The following is a 21975-nucleotide window of genomic DNA, read 5'->3' on the forward strand; positions in this document are numbered from 1 at the left end:
AGAGTGTTTGAATGATGACATTTAAAAGAATTGTTCACCCAGAAATTCTGTTATCCTGTTCACTGTTGCATTGTTCCAAACCTGCATGATTTTCTCTCATCAATGAATCAGAAAAGGACATTCAGCAGAAAGTCAAACATGCAAGTTTTGTGACTTTATTGATCTTTCTTATAAAGTACGTTATTAATATCAAACATGGCTGGGATGCTTCTCTGTCCAAACCCGGTCTTTGTTAATGCTTTTATTTCGTTTTTTTATATTTCCTGTTTATTTTCTTTGTATAATTAGAGCATGATCATTTGTAACGTAATAGTGTACCACTAATGAAAAAATCGTACATGAGAGTAATCCAAGGGGGAATGATGCGATCATTTTACATCACCTTACAAAACATACTTGCAGAAATATGATAATTGGAAAAAATGATTTAGGCCTAGTCAATGTAATGTAATCAGACATGCGTCTCTAAACCGGTTTATTTCTGATAGAAAGCTGTTTATCAGTTCTGCTGATATTCATGTAAAGAGTCAGTGTTCTGGAAATCTCTTTTTAATAAGACGCAGTGAAATAAAACCCACAAAGACATCTGATGGAGTTCAGCAGTTCAAGAAAAACGCAACGTACATCCCTTGAGAGCGGCGACGCGTCTCTGACAGCAGCAGCGGGACTGTGTGAGATCAACACGCACTCACTCTCGCGACGAGTTGACGCTCATCCCTCTCTCTGAAGCGAACACAACCGTCCCGAGCCACAACCGATGCTGTTTTATAGCAAACAAACGACACCGGGCGTCTAAAATACCAGATACCACACGGCTGCAGAGACCGTTGAGTGTGTGAGCGCTCAACAGGGTGCTGAGAAGAGAAGACTGCTGCTGAACCGGACCGGGCGGAACCAGCGGAGACGCCGATACCGAAAAACAAGACATCAATCACATCGACAAACGACATGAAGGAGAAGAATTTAATCGAAACGGCCAAAATGCAGGGAAACATGATGGTAAGCGGAGCCTGTTTATTACGACACGAGTGCGCAGTAGAAAGTGAACGTGTAGATGCGAGAAAGTGACTTTTTCAATGAGGTTTGTTTAGCACAAAAAGTATAGCGATTGTAACATGACAATCTATAGTAGACTTGTGTTTTGATTTATATATGCAAGATATATTTGGTATAGCCTATAGGGTAAATTCAGATTGATTGAGAGACTTTTTGATAATGAGATGACTGTCAATAATAGTTTGTAATAGTTCATAATCGCCTAACATTAGATTTATATGACATGACAAAGGTGCCTTAAAGAGAAGCCTTAAATATGGTGTTGCCATTGTCAAACATTTTTAAATAGACACCTTGAAGTCCATTGGAGGAATCAGTATGAGTCTCAGGGAAATCCCAACCCAGAATCGCGGGAATTCGTGACATATGTAACGGACAGTACTCTATTAATTCGTGTTCATGGACACGAATTTTCCGTTTTCTTCCGTATTTGTCATTTAGACGTTTTTTCGTGTTACTCAGCACGATTTTTAATCTAACATGTTTTAATACACAATATCTTCCATATGTATTAATATATATATCAATGCAATCTGATGGGAATTCATTACAAGATGGAATTCCTCAGTTGTATATTTTGTTTTGTTATGATTTGACTTTGCCCATGTGATGTTAGGTTTAGGGGTGGGCAGGGGAGCAATTTATTATTGCTTTGCCACCTCCAGATGAATTTTGAGTGACTGTAAAACTGACCAATCATAACATTTTTCTAAATGGGTGCCCTTGCTCCTAAATTTTCCGCTGTCTGGGGGGTTGTTCACCAACCGTCTCGTACAGTGAAAGAAGCACACGAAGTTGCTTCGCCAACTGCCCATAAACTGTAAAAAGAAGAATTAATGTGGCAAACGTCTCAAAACAGCATGTGGATGATCTTTGTTATCAAGTCTCGAAAAAAATAGAGAAAAGCTGATAAACACGGTTCACATCAAGTTATATGATTTATCAGGGCGCCCTGCCTCAATTCATTTTGGTTGCTGATGTGCACATTTGTTAATGTTAGCTTTATTTGAGACTTTATTTAAGTTATTTTGACTGTGGTCAGTCTAAAATATATATTGTGCTTGCATATCTGCTGTTATTCTGCATAACAGTGACATTTCATCAGATAAATGGTAAATTTTCTACTGCGGTTACGTACATTTAGTTTCTTTACCAGTTTAATATTTATTATAGTTTTATCATAATTTATTCGCTGGTGAATCTCTGTTAACTGTCTGCTAGTGTAGCACCGGTTTTCTAGCTGAGAGCGCTCTCATGAGTTGACGCTCTTTAAACTGGCATTGTGTACGTTAGTCTGTGTTGGTTTTATGATCAAACTGGGAGGCAGTGTCTCTCATGTGGTCCATTATTCTGTTGAAGAGCAAATACACGTGACACGGCGATCATAATGCATATGTGTAATAATTATTAGATTTTGTATTGCGTGTTATTTTGGTGATAACTGTCTTGCTGTGTTCAGCTTGTTGCATTTCAAGTCTGGGGGAGCATTGTAAATGTATCATGTTGTAAGTGTGATGGTATAATTATGTATTCTTACTCATATAGAAAAGCACAGTAAGGTAAAATACCTTACTTTACTGTGGTGTGTGTGTTTGGGGGGGGGCTGTTGCGCGTGCACAGAGGGCCATGGCTCAAACATCACGGTTTGCTACTGGTACATACACACGTGGTCTGTGTATTGAAAGTCGTGCTGAGTGAATCGAATAAAGGGGGAAATTTGTGTGTGAACACAATATGAACACGTATCAATAAATTAAAAAGTTGGTTCTTATGCCACAAACTGCCTTGACACTGGGTTTCGAAATCCATGATTTTGGTGTTGCTGGCATGAGTTGAGAGATGCAACCTCTATGTAAAAACTAGATAGCACTTTAGAGGTGTTGTTGATTACATGTCTTAGAATTGAGTCAAAGCAATAAACACAGTTTGTAAGATTTATTTTAACCTGCTTTAAAGGCAGAGGTGACCTTAACTCTCCAGAGTCGAGATGAGAGAGGATTCATTAAAATTTGATCACACCTAAAGCGCAGTGAAATATTGGAATATTATAGCTCCAGGGTGAATGTCTCAGTGACCCAGAGAGACTGAGGTCCAGACGCTAAATCTACAGTCGCTCACGCTTCTGTCTGATCTAGTACTGCAGAAATCCTCACATTGGATTGCTTTAAGAGAAACAAAGTTTGTTGCCCTCTTTTAAATGAGACTGATTTACAGGCACGTAGTCTGAAAGTGTCTGAATTTGAGCTATTCCTTTTATTACTTTATACAAACAGTCAGAGCTGTACAGTGTGAAATATGTCACCGTGCTACATATATCGCACATGCTACAAAAAAATCGTTCTGAGCTAAGAACAAATTAGCCAGTGTAGCACACATGCGGGAGCTCCGTTTTTGTCTTAATTGTATATGTCATTTCGCTTGTTTGTGTTTGACATCAATGGCGCACCGCTATTTGACTTAGTTTTAATCTATTTTGTGAGTTTTGCAGTTGCATTGAGTCCATGTTTGCGGACTCACATACGTGGAATCCCATTATTTAAATACGTCATCTGTCTGATCTGCGTGAATGAACTACACAGTTCAACCTGCTACACTCGTGGATGCTCGTGGATTTGTTTGCATCTGCACTGTATGAGCATATGAACACATCATCTCAGTTGCTGTTTGAGTGTTTACTTTACGAGCATTTTATTGTTTGAGTGAAGCTATCATCAAACACACACTAACTCAAGCGTCTTCACGGCGAACCGTCAAAATAAAAGTCCCGCTGGCCTAAACACTGATAAAAACTCGGATTATTTGCTATAGAAAATTGTAGTTCCCTTGTAGTAAATTAAGTTGTAGTTAACACTGTAGTATTCGATAGTTAGGCTCAAAAGCACTATAGTATCTAGGAATTTTACTGCAGTACTATGGGATACTACAGTAGTTTTATACTATATGCTACAACTTTTTGTCCTGTGCTACAAAACTTTTAAACTCTGTAGCAGCAGTGCTATGAGCAAAAAAATTTACGTACAGCCCAGCAAATAGTAAATGTTTTATGTCTCTCATATCCCCCAGTTCATTTGTGTATTAATAGTTTTGACATGTCAGGAACAGAAATCAAGGCTGTTTCCCACTTCAAACACAAAGCAACCAGTACAATATCTGTTAAGAGTACATGAAACGTGTTTGAAGGCAGGATTTATTTCACATCTGTCTCTGGATGCAAAATATCAGTCATACATTTTATATACTGGCTGAAGTTAAAATGAAATCAGAGTCAGTCGTTTTGCTTAACATGTATCTTTCTTGTCTTGTTGTGCTCGAGTCATCAAAGCAAAGTTCTTCTAACATCTGCTGAAATTGAGCTTACTTTGTCAAATAGCCTTATTGAAGTGTTTTCACGAATATGAAAGTTAGCTGATGATTAATTGTCTAAAAATAATTGTGATTATGGCAATAATTGTCATTACTAATTTCTGTTTTAAGGCTTTGACCTTAGTAACAATTAATTACAATTCATTCAATGAAGAAAACATATCCTTTGGAAATGTGAAAATCTTGTAAATAAGTAATTGCATTCAGCATATCAGAAGTAGTTGCGATTATGTCAAATATGTGCGACGAGACGATTATTTAATAATTTTGACAGCCCCAGTTTAGGGGAAGACGTTTTGTATTGTTATACATATCAGGATAAATCACAGAAGGCTAAAGACTGTTGCCTTTTAAGAGACACATTTACCATGAACACTAGATGCACACTTCTCCCCTTTATGTAGGAACAAGATCTTTGTCCAGCAAGCCATGAGAAATGTCAGCTTGAGCCATGTACCTATCTGACAACCTGTCTGCTTCTTTTATCCTCATGAGTAGAGCACAGATGCCTGATTTCTCAACCTTTTACTGTGTTTTCTGACAAAGAAAGTCTGCTTGAATTAAAGAGAAGTCTGATGGAAATGATGGATAAAGAAATATTCGACCAACCGAAATCTCCCCCAACAGAACAGGATGCCATGATTTTGTTTCATTGATTGGCACGCAGTGTTTGATGTTTGATCAACACTTTGATTGTAGATTTCAATGAATTGGGAAAATGAAGCGGTTGTTTTTATAGCAGTGACTGTTCAATGAATGTTTGTTCATTTTATTGAGGAATGGAAGTATCATTTATGCTATAAAACACGATTGACTCTTTTAAATTGCATCTGTGATTAAGATTCAGTTCCTTTGCTAATGGACTATCTACTCCAAAGAGTGAAGTTGAACAAATATTTCACCTATATAAAAAATGTAAAATTCTCCAAATTTTGCTAGAAATCATTTCCTTACCTTCATGCTGTTTCAAACACGAAGGATCTCACAGGAATTCATGTTATTAGAAAAATCTATAAATAAAGCAACAACCCTAAACCTATCTGTCACTGGCAACAAAGGTGCTCATACTCAAATGTACGAATCAGATTGAACAAATTGATGAGATTTAGCCACCTGTAAAATAGTCAAGTATGAATTGCCATGAGTTAGATTTACAGTTGTCTCTTTATATTTGGCTAGGATAGAATGGTGTACTTTACCATAGGAAAACTACACGGTACATCTTTAACACATAGAGTGTTTGTTTGTCCACTGTCTTCAGACACTGATTGGCTGTTTGCACAGAGTAATTTTTTTCCATAAAGCACAAACTTCGTAATGGTCCAGCACTTTACTTTGATAACTGTGATTGCAACATTGCAGTGGCCACTCAAGGGCACTGTGGTTACTATGGCACTAAGAGGAGCAAATGGCAACATATTGATGTAATTATATAGAATGATCTTTCACTCAGAATTCCCACAAACGCATGCAGCAAAATAGCAGAAAGCGAGAATAAAGAAGATGTCAGCTCTTTGTGCGGCTTTTTTCTCGAGTTGACGATTGGAGCTGAACAGCGACGTTACATCAGTTAAAGGCACATGTAAATCTAATGAGCAAAACCAACAGGACTGTCTGTCTACAAGCCCAGATGAAGAGCTGTTTTCATGCTGTTAAATGCAGGCTTGCATGCACCCGGCCTCCGAGCAGCGGTTTATTTGATTGGGGTTGGCCCGCCAGACGAGAGCGGAGCACGAGCGGGGAAAGAGAACCGTGATTTATAGTGACCTTTAAGTGGTCCGTCGTTCTTCAAAGCCAGAGCTGGATTTCCGCAGCGTTTCATTAGACCTGCTGGAATCCATCATCTGTAATGTTTTTCTCAATGCAATACTGCATGCAATTTTAAGAGATACAACCGTGCATAAAGAGTTATTTTCGCCACCATCAAACTTTAATACATGAACACAGTTATTTACTGAGAGATTTTACGACATTTTTTTAAGCCAGTCATAAAATACATATTTTGTCTATAAATTAGATGATTTCACCTTGCAACTCATCCCAAAGCTGTTTGTCACTCTCTTTCAATGCATATCAAGAAATCAAAAATAGCTTTTCGCCTAAGAAATTGTTTAACCCTGTCTCACTTTACAGCCGGGGTTGATGTAATCCTGGTTTATCTTGATCTGTGTTTTTCACAGTTTATACAGGATTTGAAAATAATTCAGGTTTTGAGATTTTAACACATTTGCCCGTTTATCAGTTATGGTTTAATGTCTGTAATTGCTAAAGACTTCTGAAAACGCTTAAACATTTTTAACTTGTCAGCATTGTTTACTTTCTACAGACCTTTGTCTTGAAGTTTTTAAATCCAATGCAAATTTTTTTTGTTTTTGTTTCAACTTTAGTTTAGAAAATGATTACGTTTTGAGGAAGTAAATAAACTCTGAAGGGGAATTTCGGGAGTGAATTCAGGGGAGCGAATATGTTCATAATGAATTCCAGTAAAAATTATTCTTGTATCATACGTGGTACAGAGAAGAAAGCATTAGCCAGAAAGGTAAATATCCTGATATTTTCAAGCCGTTTCATTACAGATTCAATCAAAATCTGGTATACAGGTTTCATTATACTGGGGATAGAGGTGAGTGGTATTGTGCTGTAACCTGCAATTGCAAGTCATGGATGTGCATTTCTATTTGCATACTTTCCAAGCTTTGCTTGAATTTGAATATGAAGAGAAACAGAAATACAAGCTTTAAGTTTTTGGAGCTGTCTAGCTGAAGAGAGCATATTCAGGCTAGTGGGTATAATAGCTGTTGTGATTTTAATGTTTTTTAAGCAATCAGATTCCCAAGGAACCTTTCAATTTATTTTCATCTTCAGAGGAATATTTTACTGCGCAGAGGCTGTTCTTTCATAGCTAAGGAGACCTTTTTAATTCCAGTTTTATTAATTTTGTTTTAGGTGTTTATGATAATATTCGTTTGTAGAGATAAAATAATTTGTATGAGAATTGTTCTCATACAGAAGGGTTATAAAGCATTTAATAGTTCAGCTGAGATAATTTAGTTTTTGGGATGAGTTTGATGAGATACTAAAGTCTGCAATCAGAAATTGAAATTCTGAAAACATCTTGGGTCTTTTTCTCAGGGCAAGGATCTGAAGAAAAGCAGATATCCTTGCGCATAATCTTTATTTAATCACATTGGTAAAACAACTAAAATAATGCATATTAACAGAGATACCGCAGGTGTGTTTCTGAAATGTGTCTACATAGGTAGAGTTTGGTTGAAAGATGAGATATCTCAGTTTTTACATTTTTCAAAAATCATGTTTTTTGATTGTGCATTCCAAATAAAATCAATCAAACTACAGTTGTTATTTTATTTATTTAAGCTACAATAACCAGAAAAACAAACAGCTAACTAACACAATAAAACATAAAAAAACAAGATAACATATTAAAAAACATGATTTTGGAAAATAAAATAAAAACATAGTTCTTGGAACCAAATCTCATTTTGGAACCAAACTCTTCATATATTCATATGATAGAGTTCTTTATGTGTAAAGAGAATCCAGGCAGGTTGATTGTGTTGGTGTTGTAAGAGTTTTGCTCTCCTGCACGTGCCGTTGTGATTGGATGGATGTCGAAGCATATACTGAATCCTGCTCATAAAGGCTTCTGTTTTCCCCTGCCAACTCTGTTTGTTCCACCGGTGCTTCGGTCTAAAGCAATCCATCACCACTCACCAAGACAACTGTGAGCCATTTTGCAAGCCAAATAATGAGTTTACAATAGATGAATATTTCATCATGCCTTTTGCCTCACCCTGTGCCTTTACGTTGCACACAGATTAGATGAAATGATTCTGCTAATGCATTATAATTGATTCAGATGGCTTGCGGCCTTGCTAAAATGAATACCTTATGCCATCTGGTATTTAATGATAGTTTGGAGCTGTAATTTAGAAGCATATAGGATGAGTGACACAAATAATACTATTTTAAGATTTACTTAAAAGTGCGTCTTAAGTCAGTCAAAACCGAATTACACAACTACAGTCAGTAATGCTGTAGATCAAAAATTATAAATAATTTCTGTTATGGAACGTTCAACAGCATTTGTGTACTGTTGTTGACCTTCCAAATCCAAGTATTATACTGAATGCATAGTGCCCAATTACATACACACTTTATTTCAGGAAGAATGTTTTCAGATATTTTTCATAAATCTGTTATTTACTATACTAAGTGCTTTCCGGGCAAGTTGGTGATGTGTCCCATAGTTTAACCACAATGTATGTTGCGGTAAAGTCGGTTCACAGATGTCGTGGCACTTGGCTATTTCAGCTATCGCAAACCACAGCCCTATTTACTTGAACGGGAGAGACAGATATTTCTGAAATTAATACCATAACTCACAATTACATTGCATACTTCTGATCAACAAATAAACCAACTGTACCATATTAATTGTAAAAAAAATGTAAGGTTGCTTCAGCTACTGGGCATGTACACAGGTTGGCAAGTGCCTCACGAGAATGTCAGTCTTTATCAATTGACGAATGGCTGTTTTTTTTTATTGGAAATTTTGCCTCAATATTATTACATATAGCATTCCCTCCCCATTTATAGAAATGGCAGTGGTCCATCTTGCTTGCACCGTGAATTGTTTTATCATCGGTAAAATAAAAAAAATATTAGAAACAAAATACTTAGAAAGTTAATGGTTGTATTAATATACATTAAGGATACATTTGTATACATTTGTACAATAAACAATTTGGGTGTTGGGTGGCTACTCTAATGGGAAATATTAGTACTATAACAAAGCCAGCCAGGAACCACTAAATGAGAACTTTATAAATGAAGCTGATTAGACGGGAACCTATTCAGATGCGTTTGGAAGACCTAAGGAGTCTGGTAACATTGTTGTTGTACTTAATAGGAAAACACTTTTTAAAATATAAGTATACCTGGTTCAGGTTGAGTGAAACATTTTATGCAGAGTAAGTCGAGAAGGCGGAGACCAGCTGAAGGGGTCTGTGTCATGATCTCTAAGAGGAAATTGCCTTTGTGAGGAGCATTAATGATGATTTCCCCCAGCCATGCTCATTAGAAGTCTGCTGTCATAAGCTGCCCTCTACCGCTTACTCATACCATTGAATCTAATTGTGTTTCATAGTCTGGTCTATGCCCATTGAATGATAAACCCGGAGGTGCTTATAGTGTGTAATCTCAATGGTCCACTGCATGAGCTGCCAGATCAGACTCTATCTAAATCAGGAGGGACAGCCAGTGATTGACAGCATAGTAAAGTACTAAATGTGCCAAAGAGACCTGGGGACTGAGTTATATCTGCAGGAGAGATACTCCACACAGGCTAAAAAAATTTAGGCCCCAGAGTGCTGGGACACGTTACTTACAAAAGTAATGCTTACTGAGGATAATTTGTCAACTTCAGTGTTTCCCAAAGGATTTTGAAAGACTTGTGTTGCTGGTGACGTCGCAAACTAATTATCATATTTTTGACGTCATCACGTAGTGTTTGCCTCGTGTCAGTGTTAGCACTTGATATCAGTTTTTCTTCTTCTCTCTGACACACTGTCACATTATACTGTATTTTACAACTGAGTGCCACCAGCAGTCGATTTAACTGCCGCTAAAATACTGATTTATAAACGCAACATCATCGGACAAAATCACAATACAACACATCTCCATTATTGAGAGACTATATGTCGTTTGCCCTTTCTCCACAATGTGTTGCTGTATTATGAACGCTTCTTTGATTTTAAATACAAGTGACGGTTAAATACACTACATGGAGCTAACTACACTCACGTACACACATGGAGCTCATCGGAAGAGATTGCATATGAACACGGAAGAGCACCACTTGTACCAAACAAGTCAGGAAAGAGAGAAGACACGGAAGCGCAGTTTCGTAACTATTTTACTAGGAAGCTAATTTGTGTGAATTCATGCGATGTGAATCGTACAAAAAAAGTACAATTATTAGAAAAAAACACACTGAAGCCTCTCCCCTAACCCCACCCCTATACCTGACATCGTTGACACGAAAGCAAACTATATCAAAACGTACAAATTAAATCGTATAAATTCATACGAATTAGCAACCTCATAAAATAGTTATGAATTGCTGCAAGGTTGTGTTGAATTTGTCTATACAGTATATTTATTATAAACTATAAGGTACTTTTGCATTAATAACTGTATACTTATGCTATTTCTCTAGAGCTGTTTTGTGCCTTTGGAGTGTGAGATATTTGAATTTTTTTTATTTAAATTAATAGTTTGTCCAATTATGAACATTTTCAGTTTAAGTCAATTATGAGAGAATTGTCATATTTGGGGAACTAACATTTATACTTTTAAAGTGTTAACACTATTCATAGGGTAAGTTCAAATTCTCATTGAATGTCATATTCTGATGGTCAAGCCCTTCATGACAAAAATAATTGTACAATCACATTTTTCAATTAAATAGCATTGCAACATCCTCCATCACAGTGACAATAACACGCTGTTACTGGCATGCTAACCGTCCTCTCTGTCCAGCTGTTAGAATAAGGACATTCATTGACAGCATTCACTGGAATTTTCCTCATTAACCTTCAGCTGGCATTCAAATAATGCTTTGGAAACCTACAACCTTGATTAGAGACATGGCTGTTTGTCTTCCTAACAGCAGATGAGATGCCAGAGCACCATGGGATCTAAGGCATTTATCCTCCCTCTCTCGCTCGTCATTTCATTGTCTTCGCTTTGTGCTAATGAAAACAGGTCGGACAAAATAAAGTCCTTCAGAAGTTTGCTAATGGAGCCTGGAAACCTGTTTACAGTTTAATTTCAAAGTCGACTGATTTAGCGTTTTTACTGATCAATAGTCAACAAGGAGGAAGCGAGTTTGTTGTGACAGACGTCTACGCTCAGCACAGAGCCTGATCCTGAAAACTGACACTGATTATCAGCAGAGACACAGAGAAGTTATGCATGTTAACAGTCATAATACAATCAATCAAACAATCATTAGCTGTACGGTATAGTACACCATCCTCATTGTTAGAACAATGTGACAAAGTGCACACGGGTCTGACCCACATCTTCATCAGTCTGTTTAAACACATGCGGGCCTAACAGGGCTATACATTGCGGCATATATGTATTTATAAGTAAGTCATGCATGCGATATAGTTTGGCAGGTGCATTAAACAGAGCCGCTTGTTTGTGTGAAGTGCGTTTGTTGTTGTGTGTGACGTTAATCAATGGCTAACCATTTACTTAGTTTAAGTCTATTTTCCTGCTTTGTTTTCCGGCAGCATTGAGTCTAAATAACTGAATAATCCAGTTATTTAAACATTCCACCTAGGTGTTCTGTGTGTCTGAGTGAATGAACTGAAAAGTTTAACATGCTACACGCGTGATTCTCATGGATTTATCTGCGTCTGCGCTGTATGAGGACATGAACACTTCAACTTCATCTCCAGAGTTGCTCTATGTGTTTATTTTGAGAACATTTAACTGAGTGAAGCTATGTGAAGTGAAGCTATCAAACAGACACAAAAAAAGCATCTGCCTATGACCCGCCAATATTAAAGTCTGGTTAACTACAGTAGTTTTTATGTGGACAAATAAATAAAAAACGGAACTTTTGAAAATTAAAACTAATGTAGGTAAACTAAATGCATCATGCATAAAATGGAGTTAGTTGTTTATCTTTTAAATTATTATTTTTTATTTGTATTTATGTTTCCTATTTATATATTTGTATTATATTGCATTTAGTTCATTTTAAAAACCTGTCTTATTTTCTCTTGTATATTTAGAAATGCTCTTTAATTAAAAAAATGTAGTAATTATCTGAATATTCGTATAATCAATGGGATAATTGGTAGAATACTCGATAACTAAAATAATCGATAACTTCAGCTAGTTTAGCCCCAATTCTGATATAAAACACCTGAACAAGCTAATCAGCCTCTTTAGGAATAGATGCGTTCAACTTAATGCGGCGCTGCGCAAATCTATCACCGTATGAGATTTAAGTATCACTCTCGCGGTACTTTAATGCGATATGCCAAACAATTTGCGCAATTAAATTGAATGCATCTGTTCCTGAAATCACTGATTAGCCTCTTCAGGTGTTTTATCAGAGTTCGGGCTAAACTCGGTAGGAAAGTGGATATCGCGTGCCAGAGCTGAGAACCCCTGCCGTAGGATATGTTGTTTGGTCTTTTTCAGTGTGTTTCTGGTTGTTTTAAACGTGCTGCAAAAACTCGGACTGTCCGGAAGATGGGGACATCTGGTCACCTTACTGTAAGTTGTAAGTCCTGCTGTGTGAGGATTTTAATGTATATCACAAACATGATATAAATTTAAAACAAACCAAAGTAAGCCACTTAATTTGGTTCTTAATTGGTTTTGTTTATGCCATTTGTAACTTTTATAGTAAGCGATCAATGTCTAAGCACTAAATTTGTAAATATGGAATGCAATAATGCATTTTTTGTCAGCTCAAATGACACAGGTAGTCCTGTCATGTTGTGGGGAGGGAGGGTCACAGATGAGGTCAAATAATGACATAGTAGTGTCATAAATACATAAGTACTGTTATAAATGTTAGGTTGAGAATTTACAGTAAAGTTTAAGTATGTGTTTAAAATGAGTGTTTTGAATTGTTCATATGGCATGCACCACCAATTGTGTCATTTTATTAGGTGGCAGAAGCAGCCTTGCCAAGCTGTAGCACAGGTGGATAGACAGAGGCAGGGTCGCAGGTGATTAGGCTTTTAAAACATGAGCTATAAAAAGTTGCACTGTTATAGAGATCTTTTCAGGGATTGTAGACAGAACCCAAGTGCAGGCAGTGAAGGGCTATCAAAAACACTTTAATATACAATAAACACAAAACAAAACCCACTAGGGGGCAAAACCACAAGACAATGAACGAATACTTGACAGAGAACAAAAACACTGACTAGACTGACTATGAATAAACACTTGACTAAAACACTGACTAGACTTTACCCAACTGATGACAGGAACAGGAACAATGTATAAAGGCTTCGCAAGGCATAACACACAGGCGAACAGTACGAAGTAATACAAAACAAACAAGCACATGAAAAATACAAGGGCATTAAATAGGGAGACTAACAAAGGATAATTAACAAGGGACAGGTGTAGGTAATGAAACACTAAAGGGAAGCTAACTAGGAAACGAGAGGGGCGGGGCTAAACACGAGACCGGAGAGAAAGCACATTATGTTGTGACCAACAATAATGTGTTTCTCTCCACAAAAACACGTGGTACTGTCATGATCCTGCCCCAAGACTAGAAAACCTGACAAGACGTGGCAGAATCGTGACTGGTCTATTAAGCACTCAGTCATACATACGGTAGTTTTAAGAATATCGCCATAAATATGTACATATCAAAGTAGTTTTTATCCAGACTACGGATACAGTTGAACATACAGTAGTTAATAATGAGTGGGTTATTGTATAGTCTGGAGTATTTCTAAGGAAACTGATCTTGCTGTAGACAGCAATACACAGTGTAGCAATGAGACTGACAACAATGAAGAACAGTGTAGAAAACTATTAAAAGTATTATTAAAATATTATATATCTGCAGACCAATTTTATGTCCCCACCAATGTCTAAATCAAACTTTTGCCCTTGCATCTGCGCATTAAGATATCAGAGGATTGGGTCTTGCAGCTCTCGCAGACACAGCTTAAAGACCACATGAAATACTTTTACCCAGTTTTATCCCAAAGTACATTGTAGATATTTCCTTTTAAGCAAATTAACTGCAACATATTTAGATCTTAAGGGTGTGTTCACATATGCCGTTTGCTTCGGTTAAAACAAACTCTGGTGCCATTGCTCTGTTAGTGTGAACGCTGCCACCCGAACCCTGGTGCGCACCAAACAAGGTGACTGAGACCCATGCTTTCAGCAGTCTCGGTCCGCTTGCTTGGTGCGCACAAGGTTCGTTATATTTTTTGTTATACCGAGCCAAAAAGAGGAAGTGATTGCAATATATGACCCGAAAATCAAGTGATTTGGTAATATAAAATGAGTTTTTATTAGATCATTAAAGCTGTCCATTCACGTTGTGACTTCACACGAAAGCTGTTAGGTTCAATATCTTTAAGCGAACCAGGATTACATTTTTTATTTTATTTGCTCCTGAATAAAATAGCCTAAAGATCTACAAATATGAACGCACCCTAAGAGTTGTCAACCGATAACGACTGCTCATCCTACAGTAGATATAACACCTAATGTAGTTTCCAGACCCGATCTGTCCGTTCAGTACATTGCTTTGCAACATTTAATAGTTGAACCTACCTTGGATTTTTTTAAACTTTTCTTTGGCTTTTCAATTGAAAAGAGAAATAGAGAAATTCATTATTTTGTAGTAAGCTTTAAGATCAAGATGACACACAATAGTGTTAGATTATTATTTGGACAGTTGCATTTTGTTTTAGTTTGTCTGTATATTTATTCCATATTTTACCACAATATATTTCCTTTAAGAACTATAAAGAAGTTCATGGTCATAATACGGTTTACTTTAATAAAAAAAAGTCTAGCTGTTTTACATTAAGTGCTAGATGTTTTTTTATATTTTTATATAATTTTCCCACCTGGTTTTCGGTTGATTGCTTTCATTCACTGGGTTGTAACTTTTGCAGCTTTTGCTGATTTGAAATAACTGCAGAAAACATTCTGAAATGTGCTTTGACACTGCTGACGGTTTTCACACTTGCAGAATTGAAAAGTTTTAGACCTGAACAGTGTTGTTTTAAAATCTTCCTTGCCTTGAGTGCGATTTTCTCCTGTAAATGGCTGAATCAACATGTCAGCTTGTCATCTCTTTCTCCATCTTTTGGTCTCTGCATTGGCGTCACAGTCGAAAGTGTGGCACACACATTTCAGCAAGCAGATACATATGATTCATGCACATCATTTTGTTTGTAGCCCAGTAAGTGACAGAGGCACTGGGAAATTCTCTTATCAAACTATTCATATGTCTCTCTCCCCCAGAGCTAGGAATTGTGGGTAGTCACGCAAAGAGACCATTTTCATACTTTCCAGAGATCTGTACTCCTCCGGTCATGTCATAGTGTGTTTAATTACAGCCGTGATTTATGGCCCATTCAGACCAATCATGATTTTATTGCTGGAGGTTAAGTAGGCTTCTTACAGTCATAGTCAAATGCTGGATATCGTAACATTCTTGATAGATACAACTATCTAAAGTTGGATAACAAATTGGATAAATTGCCAGTAAAATAAGAATTTGATAACAAAAAGTCTTGACGCTAGTGTCTCAGCATTGACTTAAGCCATGATGTGAGTTTGGGAGAAATTAAGGACTTAAGGGTTCTTGTGTGGGTAATTGACAATAAAACATACCATGCAGGTCTCTAGATTGAGAGACAGCGCAAGCATTTTTTTAAGTACTCATGCATGTGCGACCTGCAAATTTAGAATGTAGAACACGGCCTGCCACAAGTGCAGGATATGTGTAAAAGTCAACTGTGCGGGTCACTTGCGTCACCGATGTTTCCCGCTACAGCGGATGCGCACAATCCAGGTAGTCATTGACTAGTTCACACTCACACAACGTGAGCGTATTACTATGAGTCGCTGTTTGTTATGACCGATTTATTGAGCCCATGGACAAACGATTTAATACATGAGACATTTTGAACGACACTAAAGGAGGAGGAAACATAATTTAGCTGTTTTCTTACTTGAGATAGCACTGATTTTTTTCAAATCCCTTCACAGCAAGAACAAACGACAAAGAACGTTTCCTTAATACTCAATAAAATCATCTAAATAACATAACAACACCAGACCTTTCATTTTGATTTAATGTGTAACACTGTAAACAATTAAATACATACTTTAAGACAAACGCAATTTCTGTTGTTTTAAATGAATTCAGATAACAGCCTCTCTATTTAGCACCTATCAATAACAGAGCTTCAAGGTAGACTAATCTGCGGTCATCAAGTAAATTATTGTTAGTGTCAGTAATACAGTTATTTTGGGTTAAATAATTGAATAATTGCATTTCAGGCTGATTTAATATGTGATCCTATTTTTTAGCTTGCGCTCCTAAAAATTTCAGTCAGGGGCTACAGTGATCCTGGTAAAAAATATTCTGGGCCCTACCATGTGTCTTATGGTGTGACAGCAAACATTATGAAATCAAAAGGTAAATAATGTATAATTTTTAGTGCTGTCAATCGATTAAAAAAATAATCTGATTAATTGACCTGGGCTGTGGAGCAGAGGTGAACCTTGGCTATGGAGCAGGGCAATTATTGTGTGATGTAGGTTTTAGCGTGAACGTTCATGTTCATATGCCCAAGCAGTCTGTAACAGTGACAGAATTTTGGAAACGCAGTTTTGTTCGGTCAGTTAAAAGTGCTGCTGTTTTCTGCTGGGCGATGCACAGATAGACAGAGAGAAAGACTAGCTGCGTTGGCAAAGCGAAACCTCAGGCTTGCGGGGCTGTACTGGCAACATATTTCAACTACCTAAAAGCTATGGTTTATCTAGCTTTATTTAGCTTCATCCAATCAAAAGCTTGATAATTTGTTCTTATTTTTATTTGTCAATAGTCCCTATTCCCTTAGCATAGCACAAACCGAACCGAACCCATGACCCTAAAACCGTGACTCCTAGATCATAGTAAGAAGTAGTTATATGTCTGTTATCAGACTAAAACATGTTATTGGTTCACGGTTATGTTTAATGGTGTGAACCCGAGCTTTTGTTATATAAGAGGGAATTGTATTCAAGTGAACATCATGTAAGTGTTAGAACTGAAAACGCCCTTGTTACTGAGATTACATCTGTTATTGACACACGAACGCCAGGTTCTGGAATGCACCCATCTATGATGAACTTGATAGGTTGAACAACGACTACTTCTCTAGCCCTGCCAACTGGTTCGCGCATGACAATTCTGAACTGGTGCGTAACTAGATAGAGTGAGAAAGCAACACACAAACATGCCGTTAAAGATAGCTAAATACTGTGCCACCCCTGGTTGTGGAGGAATACAGTTGCTGCATAACCTGCCTTTGGATTCCGACATAAGTAATGCGGGGTAAAAGTTTTATTTTAAAGACGTTCCAGCTCATGTGGGAAAATATGAATGGTTGTTCGCTTAATTTCTCGGAGGATTCCTTTGTGAACAAGGCAGAGATCGACACTGGATTTGTGAAATGCCTACAATTTAAAAGCAGTGCTGTGTCGTGAATATTGGATCCGATAGGAATGGTGGAGCAATCTTATGTGAGTAAAACATTTTTGTGCTATGCGTCACTATTGCTTTGCTAGACATTGCTTGATGTGCCCTGAGCACTATCGCACGAGATTAGTATTACCTGGGGACTTCTAGTCATTTGTAGGATTGGGTGTTGTTTTCATTTTAGAGATTTCGGTTCCGATTCTGCTTATCGAATCCGGTTCTTATGGATTCTCTGTTCCCATTGAAATATATTCTAAAATAGCAAATACTTTAAGAAAACAGTTTCTACTGTTTGACTACTGTGTATAACACAAAAATACAACATAAAATATATAAAATGCAGTTGCTAGATATTTGTGAATAGAATACAATTTTTTTTTTTAAATGATTGAATTAAAAATAAAAATGTATATAATTTAGTCATTTAGTCATTTAGCATATGCTTTTATCCAAAGCGATTTACAGGTGGGGTGAGCAATAGAAGCAATTGCAGCATAAGTACAAAAGCATAAGTGCAATCAAATAAAGAAGACGTCTCATGTAACCTAACACAGTATACAGAGCTAAGTTAGATTTTTTTATTTTTTTAAAGAGTAGAGAAGAAATCGAAGTCAGAACTGGTCAGTCAGATGTTGATGGAAGAGATGTATTTTCAGACGTTTTTTAAATATGGCTACAGAATCTGCAGATCTTATAGCAGCGGGCAGATCATTCCACAATGGTGGAACCGATCCGGAGAAGGTGCGTGAGAGAGATCTTCTGCCTTTTGGGATGGCACCACAAGACGTTGTTCGTTTGCAGAGCATAGTGATCTGGCAGGTACATATGTCTGCATTAGCGAGTGAAGATAAGGGGGTGCCTAACCAGTGGTGGTCTTGTACGCCAGGAGCAGAGTCTTGAATTTGATGCGAGCGACTATAGGGAGCCAATGCAGCTTAATGAATAGAGGAGTAACGTTTGCTCTCTTCGGTTCATTAAAGATAACTCTTGCCGTGGCATTCTGGATCATCTGTAGAGGTTTGGTTGTGCAAGCTGGAAGTCCACCCAGTAGCGCATTGCAGTAGTCGAGCCTGGACAGGACAAGAGCATGTACTAGGACTTGCGTAGCATGCTCTGATAGGAACGGTCTAATTTTCCTAATATTGTAGAGGATGAATCTACAGGACCAGGCGGAGCTGGCAACTTGATCTGTGAACTTAAGCTGATCATCGATCACCACTCCCAGGTTTATTTTAATCATTTAATATCATTTAAAATAAACTAGAACATGTCCTGTGGCTTCCCAGATGTATTTAATTGTGATCACTATTTAAAAAAATAAAGTAACTTTAACAAAACTGATTGTCTTTTCATCTCTATCTGTATTTTGTACAGTGTGAGACGCTGATAATAGCTATAAGTTATCTGGTGCGTTGTAGCGGAGTACTCGAGGCTGAGAGACTTAAACACGGTGCATTTCTTTAGATTAATGATGCGTTTCATCATATAAGAGTTACTTCCTCCCTTTCACCAAATACCTTTACCACACGTATTGCATGTGCCAATGCTATCATTTTTCTTCACAAAGTTTAACCAAACTTTTGAAGGTTTGCTAATCATATCGATGTTAATGAACTGCGCATGTGTGTCCTTGTCACAGGTCCTTACAGACAGATACAACGGTAAAAGGCTCAATGCCGTTTGTGAGTGATTGAAACATTCAGGAAATGATAAAAAGAACCGAAATGCGCGTCCTATTGAATACCCGTTTCTTTGACATTTGGAACCAGTTCTAAAATGGAACCGGTTCTCTATACCCAACCCTAGTCATTTACTTGCAGAGGTTGTCTGTGATCTAAAGCCCGTGCGAATCGCCATCTCTGTGATTTGTTGGGCTCATATATAATTATTTCAAGGTTTTATGTTTTAAGGGAGTCTCCCTTTTGTTTATTTATCATTGTGACTCTCGGAACATTTAAGACCCTCAGTCGTGGTGATCTTTTTTCCGGTTCGCAATCACTGGTCTTAAATGCAGACAGGTACGGTCATATATCATTAAACGCAATACAACTATAGGCTATACAAACTATACGCAAAGCCTTGCCATCACATTCGGGAAATAAATCAGTAAATTTGAGTAAATTCATCCCGTGCGATTGTGTCTCATGAAAAACTTATGTGGGGAGGTCATTTATAAATCACAGGACGTCTCCAAATACTGATGCCGTGTGAAAACTGTGAATGGTGGTACTGTGTAACCAAACGTTAGGTCTCTAACCATATTCACAGAGGGCTCCAACAACGCAAACTGCTATCCAATCAAAGCCGTGGGGCTTATAAAGTCTTCAAAGCCCATTAAAACCGAGCGTTTGCAGAGCTGGCCACAAAACCTGTGTAGAAAATGCCAATTACTTACTGATTTGGGATGTTTTTTTATGTAAAAATCACGCGAACGTCATACGTAGACCGTATAACATTATAAAATAATAAAGAATCACAGTTCATAAGACCTTTAAGGGGTCTATATGGACTAACTGTTGTATGTTGCGCCCCTGTAAAACCGGAAAAGACAAGTAAAATATAGCGCCAGTTCATGTGCTCAGGTGGCTCGAAGATGGCCAAGATGGTGTTTAGCTGCTGTTTAAAATAAAATAACTTTCTGCTGCCTATATTGTGTCTGCGCTGTGTAATCTAAATGTAAGATGGATTTTTACTTCTGCGTCGACCCACACCGTAGCCTAAACAGAGACACGTACCCTATTTCGTATCCTACCCCGTAGCCTGAAACACATAAATGTGACGCGGACATCAAGCGCTGTGATTGGTATGCTTGAACCCCTTCCCTTCAGTTTAAAAAAAACTCTGCGATAGCGTCGGGTTTATCATACGCTTTTCCAAACAAATTATCTAAATTAATTACATGTTCTTCTGTATATAACAACTCAAGCTGCCAAATTGGTCCGACGCAGAAGTAAAAAACAAGCCTTAATTGCATTAAATATTTTGACCCGTAAATCTGAAAAAATAATTGTATACATTTAATATCATTATTAGTTTTTTATTTCTAAATTGTCACTGTCACACCATTTGACACTTGAGGAATTTACTTGTCAACTACCCATAACTAAGCTAGCTCCACAAAGTATCTTTCTGCTTTTAAAATAAGTTACTGGTTGATGCTTTTGTATTCTGAAAGGCTAGATAAATGCTTATATTTTCAGCTGGCCGCTACCCTTTGATGTCAATTCTTAGAATCTTTTGAGATTGTGGAGCCATTATCCAGTCAGAACTGCCATGATGTCATTTATTTTAAGCTTCCAAGTTATAAGTCAGATGAGATTTATGTCGAATTTCAAATTCAACATTTTGTTTTACTTTCTAAGGTCCTGCACAATTGGATCAACGCCCACTGAAGCGAAATCCTAGCTTTCTTCAGGTATTAAAGACCTGTAAATGCCAGCAGATGAGGATAGTACATAAAAAAGTTTCAAAACAGTTAATGCAAGTCTGTTTGATTCCAGAAAGTGGGGCAGAAATTACAAACTGCAGCTTTCTTAAACATTCTGTGGGAGAAACCAGTTGTAACAATAATTTGTAGCATCATAAACAGTTATCAAAAGACTCATTTATAACATTAAAGACACATTAAATGACATTAAGACACTCATAACATCAACTTTAAAAATGTAAGATAATAACTATATTAGCTTCCACACAAATGGACAATAACATTATCTAATATTTAAAATGATTTTTACAACTTTATAGGATTTCTGTTTGTGCGTTCATATTTTTTGTTATCTTCGTGTGTGGGCAAATATAATGAAATAATAGAATAAATAGAATAGAATTTGGATGACAATAGAAATAATATTAAACAATGATTTTGTATAGTGTAGAATGAATTGCTTCATCATCTAATAACTAGACTTTGACTTTAGTAATATAACGTTAAACTTTAACACACAGCCTGCAAGATGCTTTTTGCTTCTAATGCATGTCTCTATAAGGCTTTGGTTCTATCAGATAAAATTTTAATGAGATCTTCCATGGTGGTCAGACAGAAAATTAAATAACACCTGTGAGACCCTGAACAGAATATTCCCCGGCCATTATGAGAGCGCTTTATCATGGGAGCACTCACTACATCTAAATTAACTTATAAATGCATGAAAGCGCCTTGTTTCTCAGCCACGCTGCCATTTAGTATCTGTTGTTGCTGAAGGAATTCACTCAAGAGGCTTAAAAGATAATGGGAATTAAAATTATGCCCTTGTTGAGTG

At 37.1% G+C, this 21975-nt stretch overlaps 1 protein-coding gene across 1 annotated transcript in view; it reads left to right on the forward strand.

The window, feature by feature from the left end:
* Window positions 1-549: 549 nt before the first annotated feature.
* dpp6a (dipeptidyl-peptidase 6a) overlaps window positions 550-21975 on the forward strand; it is a 246464-nt gene continuing 225038 nt past the window's right edge. Inside the window, exon 1 of the mRNA XM_056738233.1 lies at window positions 550-999. Coding sequence (XP_056594211.1) covers window positions 949-999 — 51 coding nt within the window. The 5' untranslated portion in view covers window positions 550-948. The remainder of the gene's footprint in view (window positions 1000-21975) is intronic.

This window comes from Triplophysa dalaica, chromosome 23, assembly GCF_015846415.1.
Source record: "Triplophysa dalaica isolate WHDGS20190420 chromosome 23, ASM1584641v1, whole genome shotgun sequence".
Classification (NCBI taxonomy): Eukaryota; Metazoa; Chordata; class Actinopteri; order Cypriniformes; family Nemacheilidae; genus Triplophysa; species Triplophysa dalaica.